This window comes from Camelus bactrianus, chromosome 35 (assembly GCF_048773025.1).
Source record: "Camelus bactrianus isolate YW-2024 breed Bactrian camel chromosome 35, ASM4877302v1, whole genome shotgun sequence".
NCBI lineage: Eukaryota > Metazoa > Chordata > Mammalia > Artiodactyla > Camelidae > Camelus > Camelus bactrianus.
The window spans coordinates 17,916,259-17,929,970 of NC_133573.1; the positions used below are offsets into that span (position 1 = coordinate 17,916,259).

At 40.4% G+C, this 13,712-nt stretch overlaps 1 protein-coding gene across 1 annotated transcript in view; it reads left to right on the plus strand.

Annotated features, from left to right (window-relative positions):
• The window catches only part of MYO3A (myosin IIIA), a 193,613-nt gene that overhangs the window by 22,931 nt on the left and 156,970 nt on the right, over nucleotides 1–13,712 (plus strand). The window contains exons 4-5 of the mRNA XM_074358211.1: nucleotides 4,096–4,200; nucleotides 5,285–5,384. Coding sequence (XP_074214312.1) covers nucleotides 4,096–4,200; nucleotides 5,285–5,384 — 205 coding nt within the window. The remainder of the gene's footprint in view (nucleotides 1–4,095; nucleotides 4,201–5,284; nucleotides 5,385–13,712) is intronic.

The following is a 13,712-nucleotide window of genomic DNA, read 5'->3' on the forward strand; positions in this document are numbered from 1 at the left end:
TATATTGATAGATTTCTCTGAGACTGTTCTTTTGTCTTCATTCTTTCTTCTCTCTTTTTATGTTTTGTAATGTGGACTCTTTCTTCTGTCAATTCAGATCTACTGTTGAGTCCCTCTAGTGAATTTTTCATTTACATTTGTATACTTTTCAACTTTAGAATTTTCATTTTTTTTTATTTCTGTCTCTTTATTGGTATTCTGTATTTGATGAGACATTGTCATCATACCTTTGGCTACTTCTTAAAGTATAGTCTTACACATGTACAAAAATTAACTCAAAATGAGTTATAGACCTAACTATATGTAAAACCTGAAACTATAAATCTTCCTGAAGAAATTATAGGAGAAAAATTTTGTGACCTTGGATTAGGCAAACATTTGCTTGATATGACACACAAAAAAATTCCATAAAATTTTTTAAATGATAAAGTTAGAACTCCTGCTTTTCAAAAGATACTTAAAAGGGCAAGCCACAGAATGAGACAAAATATTTACCAAACACCTAATAAAGAACTTGTATCCAAAAATATATAAAGAACTCTCAAAACTCAACAATAATAATAAAAAAAATTAAAAAATGAACCAAAAATTTGGACATTTCACCAAAGAAAGTAAATGGACAGCAAATATATATATGAAAAGATGGTCAGCATTATTAGTCATCTGACAAATTCAAATTAAAGTCACATGAGATACTAAGCATTTAGAATAGAATGGCTTTTTTAAAAGTCACAATATCAAGTGCTGGTGAGGATGTGGAGCAACTGGAATTGTCATTCTCTGCTAGTGGGAATGCAGAATGGCAAATGCCTAGAAGGTCAAACATGTGATCTATAGGACCCAACAGTTCCCTCTCTTATGTATTTACCAAAGAGAAATAAAAACTATATTCATGGAGAAGCCTCGATGTGAATGTTTACAGTGGTTTTACTCATAATTGCCCCAAACTGGAAACAGCCGTGGTCCTTCAGTTAATGAATGGATAAACTAACAGCGGTTTGTCAATTTAGTGGGATACTCAGCATTAAAAAGGAATTAACAACATTAAAACAGGATGAGAGAAGGAATGTGCAGCAACATGGGTGAATCTCAGATTCATTGTGCTAAATCAAAGAAGCCAGACTAAATGGGCGACACGCCCTGTGACTCGGTCCCCATGGCAGTCCTGCAAAGACAAAACCATAGGGACAGAAAAGAGATTAGGGGTTGCCAGGGGTTGGGGGAGGGGTTTCAGTACGAAGAGCCATGAAGGTAGATTTTTGTGTGACGGACTTGTTCTGTATCTTGACTGTAGTTGTGTTAACATGACTGATAGTTTTGTCAATACTCAGAATTGTGTGCTAAATTGGGTGAATTTTATTGTATGTAAATTATACTTCAGTGTACTTTAAAAAAAAAAAAACTGAAATGTGTATCACAAAGAATCCTGTATTCTCAACTTTACTAGTTGGGGAAAATAACTATGTCACAGAAATACTGATACCAGAAAGTGATATTTGAACTGCTTAGTGAAAACTCTATGATCACATTAGTTCTTTTTTTTTTTTTCAATTTTAGTTTTATTTCCTGCATATTCTTTATGGCTCCTTTATTCTCTTTGTAAGATCACAGATGTCTACTCTTTTTTTTTTTTAATGGAGATACTGGGGGTTGGACCCAAGACCTCGTGCATGTTAAGCACACTCTACCACTGAACTGTTTACTCTTGTACTAACGTAATAGTCAACCACAGTAGATGCCGCCAAAGAGAGGCCACCCTTCGGAGATCTAGGAACAGACATTTAGTCTCCCTACAATGAGGTTTGGAAATGTTAAAGCTGGTCCTAAGACTTGGTTTTTTTAAATAAATGCTTTGCAATTTAAAGGACTCTGAATTTCTTTTCAGTCAATTTTGAATTATTTTGTGAACCATTAGTGCTGGGCCACCGTGAAGCAGTGGGACCCTGTAGTCTGCTGCCAGGACAGCAGCACCGCTTATCCAGTTACAAGGTGTTCCCTCTCCTGCAGAAGGAAATGCCAGGTTTGGAACACTAGGGCTGCACCTACTCCTGTAGAAGATGAACATCGTCTTTCTACGTAGACAGACTCCAGTTGTACATGGGGTTGCATCTAAATGCTCATTTGTGAGTTTGTGTTTAGATGTTAAGCACACTTACAAAAACGATATCATACATGGTGGTTAGATCCACCAGCCCCCCAAGACAGCCTGTCGAGGGATCACGAGATGTCATGGTTAAATGGAAGGCTGGGCCCTAGGGTCAGAATGCCTGATTTCAGGTCTCAGCTCTGTCACCCCTGTGTAGTCTTTTCCAGGTTACCTTATCATTTGCACCTCCCTTTCCCAATCTTTAATACGGAAATGATAATAATACCTGCTTCACAGAGTGGTGAGATAGACAGGTAATGTGTGTAAATGGATTAGAAATGTGCTCGCACAAAGTACGTGCCCAACACAGCTGTCATTGTCCAGCCCATGATGGATCCCAGATGTTCAGGCATCCAGTAAAATCCACTGACTGTGTTAGAAAAAAGTTGGAGAGAAAATGTCTTGAGTATTTCAGGCCAGGATGCTAGGACACACTTCCTCTCACCTTCTTTCTCTGCCTCCCTCTGTCAGTAAAGGCAGGGAAATGATGGCTGGCTCTTAGTTCCCAGGCCCTGAGGTGGCAGAGGAGCCCCAGTAGGTCAGGGTAAGGGTGAGGGGACCATGGACCAGAGCCCTAGGAGGAGAGGTGGGCCTGACAGCAAAGGCTAAAGGATCAGAAGTTGGGGGTCGAGCGCTCATGGGGCCAAGTTTTGTTGGGACCATTTGCCTGGTTGTCTCCCGTCTCACGTTCCACTGCTCGTGTCAGTGTTTCTGTTCTGCAAATACACAGCTCCTTTGAAAGTTTTCGGTGGGACTTTCTGTTACCTAACTTTGGAGAAACCTGGATGTGAAAAATTCCCCTACCGTGTGCCTCCCTCCCAATTTTCCTTTTAGATTCCTCTTCTCTTTGGAGAGCGGTGAGGAGGAGGCATGACATTTAAAACAGTTTTCTAACACACTATTTGGTTTTGCTTTGCTTTGTTTTGTTCTCTTTTTTTTAAAAAAATTAAAGTATTGTCAAGTTACAATGTGTTGATTTCTGGTGTACAGCATAATACATTCATTTATAATACATATATTTTTTTTTCATGTTCTTTTTATTATAGGCCATTGCAAGGTATTGAATATAGTTCCCTGTGCAATACAGTAGGACCTTGTTGTTTATTATATGAATAGTAGTTAGTATCTACAAATACTGAATTCCCAATTTATCCTCCCCCCATACCCTTTCCCCACTGGTAATCATAAGTTTGTCTTCTGTGTCTGTGAGTCTGTCTCTGTTTTATAAATAAGTTAATTTGTGCCCTTTTCTTTTTTTTAAGATTTCACATATAAGTCATATCATATAGTATTTTTCTTTCTCTTTCTGGCTTTCTTCACTTAATATGACAATCTCCATGTCCACCCATGTTGCTGCAAATGGCATTAATGTATCCTTTTTATGGCTGAGTAGTATTCCAATGTGTGTGTGTGTGTGTGTGTGTGTGTGTGTGTGTGTGTGTGTGTATCACATCTTCATTATCCAGTCATCTGTCTAAAATATTATTTGTAATCCTTAATTCAGTGTACTCTGAAATTTTACCAGAAAGAAGGTGTATTTTTTAATTAATGCACATATGAAACAGTATATAGCCATGGATTGAGGTCATAGACTCTATTACACTATTAAACTATCAGAAATCAAGAATGCTTTTAAGCCCTAGATCCTAAAATTGGGGATGAATTTATAGAATCAAAATTCCCATCTTTGAATTTCAAAATCAAGGGCAGTACTTCTCCAAATTCTCTTCTAAAAATTAATGCATGTGAAAACCATACTCCAATAATTAATTGTACACTAGTACAAGTGTATGTGTTCATTTCATTTATGAAACCATAAGGATGATGGGAATAATCATTTGAAACAAAAAATTGAAAGAATTTTTTTAAATGTTTTGAGGAAACCTTTGATAGCAAGTACTTAAAATGTCACATCCGTTTCATACCTATCTTGAAATACTCCGTTACAGCTGTGCAATGGAGGATCAGTGACAGATCTTGTGAAAGGATTTCTGAAGAAGGGCAAAAGGATGAGTGAGCCCATGATCGCCTATATCTTACGTGAAGCACTATTGGTAAGGCAGTTTAAATTGTTCGTGCATTAATTATGAGGCAGTTCTAGTTAAACTTTAAAAAAATGTGGATCCTATTTTTATAAAAATATCACTACATTAGTATTTATTGATGCAAGAGTAAGATACAAAAATCTGAAGTGTTAGCATAATGAATTCCTTTTTTCCATTAGAAATCTACCCTCCTTGTGTCAACAGAACCCTGAGTTTTGATCTCCTGGTATATTTCTGAGGTTGATTATGACAAAGGTTGATAATGTGGTTTTTTTTTACTAATAGTTGGATTTTCATTTGGCATTATTTCAAATAGCTATATAGAATGTTTTCTTCTTTTGAGATCAGCACATTTGAAATAAAAGATTTGCTAAGGGCTAAGGAGTATGCTCTGGTTTTTTTGGATTTTTATTGTCAACTGAAAAAAACACTCAGCCTAAAGTTAAGTTAAGTTTTGTTTGGTGGGAGGACTCGAGCCGGGATGACAGCCTCTCAGATCGCGCTGAAGGACTGCTCCAAAGAGGCAGGGGAGGAGCTAGGATATGTAGGAGCTTTACAACAAAGACCAGGTAGTTGGAACAGTAAAAGATTGCTTGTTATCTAAAGAAAACCTGGCATCTCAAGTTAAAGAAGGTAGTGGTTTTCTATGTACAGGAGGAAGCAAACATTTGGGCTCATTGTATTCATTCCTTTGACAAGCACCTAGCTGTCTAGGGCCAGTATCCTGTCCTTTCTTATTCTGAGTCTGCTCAGAGGGCACCGTTGTGAGTGGCTGCAGAGGCTGGGCTGCAAGCCTGTCCTCACTGGGGGGGACAGGGTGGCAGCCACTAATGACTTGGTTTCAGCATTCTTTGCTTACTGATATGGTTGCAGTATTTTCATTCACATTGCAGTATTTTAGTTCACATTATACGGTCCAAAGTGGAGATGAAATGCCTTGATTTGACTAACTCAGTATGAAACATCTAAAAATGTTTGAAAGTTAACTTTAACATGTTTCCTACTGATTTTGTATAAATGCATCCATCTGAAAAATGTGTTTTCTTTTGATCCTTTCTTTCAAAGGCGTTATGTATTTACTTCCCGTTTCTAGGGACTTCAACATTTGCATAACAACAAAACTATCCACCGTGATGTAAAAGGAAATAACATCCTATTAACCACCGAAGGTGGAGTCAAACTTGTTGACTTTGGTAAGTTTTGTTTGAAATGCGTGGATTTGGGCTGCGAAATTAGTAGTATGATCTGATTTGATCATTTTCCATCAGCCTTGCTTTCTAGGCATTGAAAGTAGATAAAAAACAGTATCTCAGTGAATTGAGAAAGGGCAGGGATTTTTTTACATTTGGCAAATGAGAGATTCGCAGGAGAAAGAGCCACTTGCTTTCAAGTCAGCCAGCCTGCGCGTGTGACACCAGTGCAGCCGCGTGTGTGCTTGAGTCTCTGAAACAGATGGGCCCCCGACGATTACACGAAGTCCAAATGATAAGCCCATGGCCGTTACTGCTGTTGGCTTTCCTAATGGGCAGGTGCCCAAATCCAGGATTTTGTGATGTGAGGGGAACCCTTTAAACGTCTCTGGGGAAATCTTCCATCCTAAGGCAGCACAAGGTGGTCTCTTTCTTCCTTGGGACGTTCTGTGTCTTATTGTGAGCCTGCAGCCACCTTGTTCTATCCTGAGATGTTCCTCCATCCCAAGTGGAAAGGCAGCCCTGAGAGACGGTAAGAAAGAGGGTCCTTGATGACATAATTCAGCCACTAAATCAGCTTTGGAACCTGCCCTATCTCTGGGCCTTTTGTTCTGTGAGATAATAGGTTCCTGTATTCACTGAGCCGGTTTGGAGGGTCTGTGTCAGAGCCAGAGGCACCACAGCTGATACCTCTGCTCTTCAGCAGGGTGGTTGTTTTCCAGTTGTGACAGTGCTGTTCCCCTCCCCCTCACTGGGTCCCTGCTAATTCACTGCACCTGTGAGAGTGGGCAGCATCATTCTAGGACATTAAGTGTCCTTGTCATTCTCCCCTTCCTGCACTCAGGCTGGGTCAGGTGTCTTTCCTTGTGCTTCTGTACCCTTTATATTTCTCCATTTTTGTGTTCATCACATAGGATTATAATGATCTATTTAGTCTTTATATGTAGATCAAGATACTTGGACAGATAGACAAGGTCCTTAAGAGGTGGGATCGTGTCTTCTATTTTGTAGACCTAATGCTTTGGGAACAGTATTTCAGTAATAGTTGAATGAATGAGTGAATCTTCCTTCATTTTGCATTTTGGAAAATGAAGCTTAGGGAAGGTAACTGACTAACTTTAGAATTTAATTGTTTTAATATCTGGGTATGTATCACTCTCTAGTGATCTGGCTGAACCCAGGAATGAACTTCAGGGCATCTAGACAGGAAAAGTTGAATAGGATATCCATCAAATGACCACACATGTACTTTTTTTCCTGCAGCTGAGCATTTGAGAACTCCGGAGCAGCAGTGAGCTTGACAGTCAATTCCTGATTAATAACAGGGACACAGCTAGTATGTGTTGCTAGTTGAGTTTAGAGCTGTGCATTTGAACAATTTGGATGGGCTAGGATACTAAGAAAAAACCTGTTCCTGAAAAAAAAAGAAGAAAAAAAAAAAAAGGCAGCAAAACACTCTTCACTTTATCCACTCTTCCATGGATAAAGCCATGACTCTCCTCAGACAGTAATTTTGGCTCCACCAGACCCAAATGGAGAACTTAATATTTAAGTTAAGATCTCATAATTCCCTTATTCTCAAAATTGGCTACACTATATATTGCCCAGGTGAAAGTTGTTAAAAGTGTAAGTAAACATCTTCTTCAGTCACAAAAGAAAAATGGGGTAAACCAGTAGCTCTGAGAAATGCAGCTTCCTGGGACACCTTCCAGAGTAATCCAGAGTGAAAATACACACCTAGATAATAAATAAAATGGCCTTTACCATATCTTTAGAAAGGAGTCATAAGTTAGCTGACAAAATGAGAGCTTTGGTTTTATATTAATTGACTTAAAGACTGCTTTCAGTAACAATTAGAAAAGAGGGCCAGTTGCCTATTAAAGGTGTTCCTAGTGTCTCATACTGAAATGCTATTGTTTGCATATGGAATGATGCATATATTTCTATTCTCCATGGTAAGAGGATGTGGATTCAGGTCGCCTAAGATAGTTTAAGGTTTTCATGTGAATTAAAACCCAAAGACGGAAGAGCATGCCTAGTGAGACTTCTCAAGGGCAGAGGGAATAAGATGTACTAAGCCACAAGCTGCAGAATCAAACTGAAATCAATGTCATCATTTTATATTTGGATCAGATTTTCAGAGAGGGCCACAGCTGGGAGTGAAGAGTTTTAAAATACATTCTATTTGAATTTCTCACCTCATAAAATATACGGTAGGCTCATTATTGGATATTGAAGCTCTGTACTTGGATGGCTGCCAGTCCTCTCAGAATGTCCAGAATGGAACTCCACCACCTCATCCATCCCTGGAAATCTGCCTCAGATCAAGAGTTTCTTGTCTTAGAAAAAAGGTCATTAGTATTTATTTTGTTGCTCAAACCAGAAATCTTAGGCCTTCCTTTGTCTTCACCTCCCATGTCTACAGCGAGTCACAGAACTCTTTCTCTGTCGTAAATCCCCAGACTGCATCTTTATTGCTCCTCCCTGGTCCTGGCCATCACCTCTAGCCTGGGCTCCTGCAGCTGCACTTTCCTGAACCCCCTGCATCTCATCTCATTCCCTTCCTTCCAGGCTGTTCTCCACACTGCAGCCAGAAAGGTCAGCTGACCCTGCCACTCGCTTGGCATAAGGAGAGGGACATTCCAGGGCTACACCGTAGGGTTTCCTGTAAGAGAGAGCAGAAGAGGGAATTCTCAGGTAACTGTGAAAGGTGAAACAGAGCAAGAGGCTGGACGGTGAGATGAGCTTTTCAGAAGTGAAGGTGACAACAAGGGCAGAAAGGACTCACCCTCACCCTTCCCCCCACTGTCATCCAGAGTAAGCCACCTCAGAGTCGTGGTCCAGACTGCGTGAGCCGCACCAGCCTTGCCTGGAGGTGTGGAGTCATTACGTAGAGGAAACACTCAAGCCGCGCTTCTCCAAACGGCTACCCTTTGTTCCCAGAAAACCAGAAGCCACTGTCAATCTGGCTGGGGAGATTCTCCAGGGAGTTGCTCAGGATGGAGAGTGAGACATAGAGCAGATCACCTGGGCCAGGTCTGAGTAGGAGTCCCAGCCAGACCTCCAAGCCTTCCCAGCCCCAGCTGAGGCCAACCTGAGCCCCGGTCTGCCAGGAGGCTCTTCAGGAAGCCCTGCCTGCATGAGAACAGGCCACAGCTCACCGGATGCAGACGCTGGCATGGGAGGCCAAGGGGGAACCATCAGGCAGTCAGACAAAGGTACATGGCCCCAGGGACCAGAGACCTACCACACCCAAGAACCCTCTCTCTTCTCCCTGCCTCAAGGTCGTAGAAGCCACCCCTCATCCCACACAGACAGTACCGTCTTCAGGGGAGAAGAAGGAAGGGTGTCAGTCGAGGGATGGAGCAGACACTTCCATCTGAGAGACCGAACTCCATCTAAAAGGACTTAGGGTTTGGATCTTTACTTCTCCCAGCCAGCAGGGAGAGGCACAGGGAGACGCCATAATAGTTAGAGGCAAGATGAAGAAAATTACCGTTACAGTTTGTCTGTGTATCTTATTGGTGTCATTGAACTTTGTGACCTGTTACAAACATGATGCTTTCCCTGCATGGAAACTTCCCCTCAGCCCTGCACCCAGCTAACTTCTGTCTGCCTGGCTGGGTGCCCCCCACCACGCTCTATTTTCTCTAGCCAACCAGTTGTCACACTTGATTGTAATCATCTGTTTAATTCGTGTACCTTCCTTGCTGAGCTGTAAGCTTCATGACACCAGGGTCTGTGTCTGGCCTGTCACTCTGTCCCTAGAACCAAATATTGACTGACACATTGGAAATGCTCAGTAAATACTCCTGAATACATGAATGAATGGGAGGCAGAACATCCCATACATTTGTGTGACCTTGAGAAGGTCACTCAGAGTCTCCAGGGACATCAGGTATGATAAAGAACAGTTTGTACTTCACACGGTTGACAGCTGTGGAGAGTAAACGAGGTGATACAGGTGGACGACCCAGTATAATTATTGAAAGTTTGCAATTTAAAAAATCTGAGCTCTCACCAAAATCATGAAATAATACTCTCATCTCGCCCCTAGCTCAGTGTTGGTCATATAGTAGGTACTTAATAAATAGTAAATAAATACTTTATTTAAATAGTTGCTAAATAACAAAAATCTGAGTTCTCAAAATGGGTGCTTCTTTCTGCTTGAAATAAATTAGCCCTTTGCTGGAGTAAACTGGGCATTAACTTTAAATTAATCTAGCTATTTAACTGCACTAAAAGTAAGATCCAGTTCGCTGATATGTTGTGAATACAGCCTTTAGGAAAAGCTTACTTTCTTGTTAAGTGGGCCGGGCTTTCACATGAAACCAGTAGACACCTCAGAGACTAAAAAGACAAGTGAGCTTGCAGACGTTATTAATGAAACACATTAGCAGTCACTTGTGTGTATGCTCAGTCAATAAATAATATGCCCTCCCAGGAAATAAACCCCTTTCGGCAAGTCAGCTAATGTCTGAAAAAGCAGTCCTTGTTTGGGATAGAAAATGGAAGAGAGACTAAACTTAAAGGGCAGTTCTCAGTTCTCATCTCTACAGATTTCTCTCTGGAGACCTTCGTTTCTAATAGAATAGTTAGCATTTCAGTACGGAAGTACGGAATGTACTTCTTGTGATTTATTTAGACATCGTTCTTATGACAGAATATTTTATGGCTTTAAATCTCTTATTACCCACATGAGCAAATTTAGACCAAATCCCCAATGAGTAATGTAGGTCAAAGAGAAGTTGTGATTTATTTATTAACAGCCTGCTTCTGTAGCATCAAGTGAGGCAGGTACACCTGAACTTAAAAACCATGGCGTTCCCTTCATCCCTTCCTTTCCTCCGGAATAATTCAGAACCAGAGCCATTAGATGGGGCTGAGTAAGTGTGGGACCCAGGGAGCAGCTCGGCACGTGCTTTGGGCCTGAGATGGGTGAGGAAGGTGGCCACGCTGGGAGGGTGGTGGCCGTGGTGGCTCTGCATGGGGTGTTGCATCCCCAAGGATATTTGTCCAGGGGGATGGTGGTGACCCCAGTCAGGTTGTCAGAGCCTGCATCTGCATAGGGGTCAAGATGGATATGGGATAGATTACATAAAGGGGGCATAATACGGCCAGGAAATATAATGAGGTTTCTTACTATTAGAGATAAGAATTACAGATGTGGAAAGGGAAAAAACTGAGCCCAGTGATGTTGGATTGGAATTGGAAGTATTAGTGTGAGCTTCCTGTTATCAATATATATAGAGGGATATAAAAGTTAATATAATGTGAGATGTATGTGGGGTGTGTTGTGTATGGTGTGTGTGTGCCTATGTATAGGTTATCTAGCTACTTCCACTAAAAGGACTTGCAAGCTTGATGCCCCAAGAGCAAACACATGAAGCCCCTAGCTATTAGTTTTTAAATACAATTCTCAACTAATAGGAAACAAGGGTTCTTGGAGAAAAGCTGATTTTTGTGGCTCTACAAGATGAATCTGGAACTTAATGTGCCAAAAAGTAAGGAAAGGAAAGAATGATGGAGACAATGTCAAAGGGACACAGAAGCCAGACTGAAGCAATTCTCCCTGACCAAATCTGGGACAATTTGAACATCAGAATAATAATAATGATGGTAACAGTGGTATCTCTTGAATAAAGTAGAAATCCATTAATTCATGCTTGCATACTTATACACATCAATAAATGAATGGAAAAAAGCAAAAGCTACTGTATTTTAAAGAAGAATGGTAACTAAAGAGGAGGAGTAGTAAAAAAGAATAATGAAAGTTTTAGAATTATCATTTGGCAACCATCATAGTAATAAGTAATTCATCCAAAAACTTCAGTGGATGCTAAACTAGTGGGTTAAGTTTTGATTAGAAATAGGATATTTATGTAGTCACAAAAGACATCCCACAAAATACTTAATTACAAAAGAAAAGGAGAAACTTCGCACAGAAGGCTGGCAGACACAAACTGAATCAAGTGAACAGAGTGCATACAAGCAGTGATGCGAGGAATGGAGATCACATTCCACCCGACAGGGTGCAATGAGAAGACTTCACGTCCATCATATTCCTGCCAAAGTATAATCACGAGGGAATATCTGACCAATCCAAATTCAGGAACATTCTACAGAGTAACTGGCCCGACATCTTAAAAAAATATCAAGGTCATGAAGTTCAAGGGAAGATTAAGGAACTCCTCCAGGTTGAAGGAGACCAAAGAGACGTGACATCTCAACACAACCCATGATCCTGGGTTGGATCCTTTTGTTGCAAGGACATATCTGGGACAATTGATGAACTTTGAATGGAGTCTGTAGATGGTAGAAATGTGTCAGAGTTAAATTTCCTGATTTTATTAGTTGTATTATAGGTACGTAGTAGGGGAATGTCCTTGCTTGTAGCAATCATACACAAAAGTATTTGGGGGTAAAAGGGCAACCTGTTTACATACTTACATACTTAAATGGTTCGGGAAAGTAAATAATTTGTACTTCTCTTGCCAGCTTTTCTCTAAGGTTGAAATTATGTCAAAAATGTTTTTAAACTCTGGAGTAGAATTGGAGACTTAGCACAGACATCTAAAGATATTTATGTATATGTCTAAAGATTGTATATATACACATGTGTATCTACCAAATATCCATATTTGGTAGTTGAATGTTATGAATCTAGAAAATGCGAGAGCTAGTGCTTTCTGTAATGAAATGATATATAGGGGGAAAAATCTAGACGGAAGAACCATTTTTTAAAAGTTGGCAGAGCTTTAGAATTTTCATACCTATATAAAAAATTAAGATTTTCCTCAGCTAGAATTTGTCTTTGTACTTCAGGGAGGTGACCTTTATTTGAAAGGAAAGACGTTTTTAATTCTTTCAGTTTGTAAACAAAACCATGAATAAATGGACTCTTGTTTTAGACCTTTGTGGTTCCACCTGAACCTGTGGGCTCAAGTGTTCCAAACTGAACATTTTCTGAAGTTGAATTAAGCTGTTCAACATCATGGACAGTGCTGTATGTCTTGGTCAGGGGTCTTTCGGTTCTAAGGACATGAACCCCAAGCCAGCTCCGAAGAGGAGTGGGTACAAAGGGCAGTCTCGTAGATGAGAAGAACTGGAGGCGGGGGCTGGAACGGGTGGAAGGACGGGAAGCAGAAACCAGGACTGCTTGTTGCCTTTTACTTCTCCCTGGAGGAACCGGATCGCTCCGCTTTGACTCTCTTTGAGCGTCTGCAAACTAGTCTCTGGACTTTTCATGTTGCCCAGCAAGGCTTCTCAGAAACAGCAGCCTCCAACCTCCTGGCCTTCATGACCTTATGAGTCTAGTGCCAACAGCTAACTGGCCCAGACTTTTAGCACCATAAATTGAGGGAATTTGGAGTGGGAGAAGGAGATCAGTTGGACAAGCTGGCTCAGATAGCCCCTTTGATCCAATCAGGCATGAGGGGGGTGGGTGGAGGGGGTTAGGTGGAAGGGGGGGATGGGCTGATACAATCTGCTTGGTTCTTCCTATCCTGCAAGTAACTAAATATTTATTTTTTTTAAAGAGGGTTATGGAAAGGGGGAGACAAAGGCATTTTTAAATATCCTAGAGAGTATTTTTTTCTTAATTGAAGTACACTGCCCTATATTCTGAGACGTTCAAAAATTTAATCTTTAATTGTTGCAAATAAATTACGTACTTAACATACACCAAAAAATTCTATTATGAAGTTAAAAACGAGGTTTCAGACATTTTGAAAGAGTTTTTTTTAGCAATAGATAAAAGGAAACTTTATAACTAGGGATTTACTTAACACAAAAACAAACTAATCAGCTCAGTACAGCTTGGAAATGTTAATATAAGTCACCAATTCTGCCTTTCCATGAGGTGATAGCTCTAGGCGAACCAAAGAGGACTTTCCTTCCGTTTTTTTTTTTAAGAATCATCTCTTTGCCTTCTCAGTTTTTCTTGTTGTAAAATAAATGTTTTGATTAAATGATGTAGTCTGCAGCTCTAAAATGTAAATTCCTGAAGAACTTCAAGTAAGTAGATTTTTATGAAGGAGCAGGAGACAGGACAATGGGAGAGGTCAATGGGGAGAAAAAGGAATGAAAAAATAAAAGGCCAGTGATAATAGTGTAGCATAAATGCAGAGCATCACATATACTCAGCTCTCTATAACTGAGGTCCAGTTCTGTGCGTATATACACACGTCCAGACTCATACAGGATTGAATGGCCCGGACAGCAGAGGTGCATAGTTCACATGTTCAAAGCAGAGAAAGGACAGCGAGCAGTATGGTCTTGATGCCTTTAGAGATAGCACTGCACCGTCTCCATTATAAGAGATGAACTGAA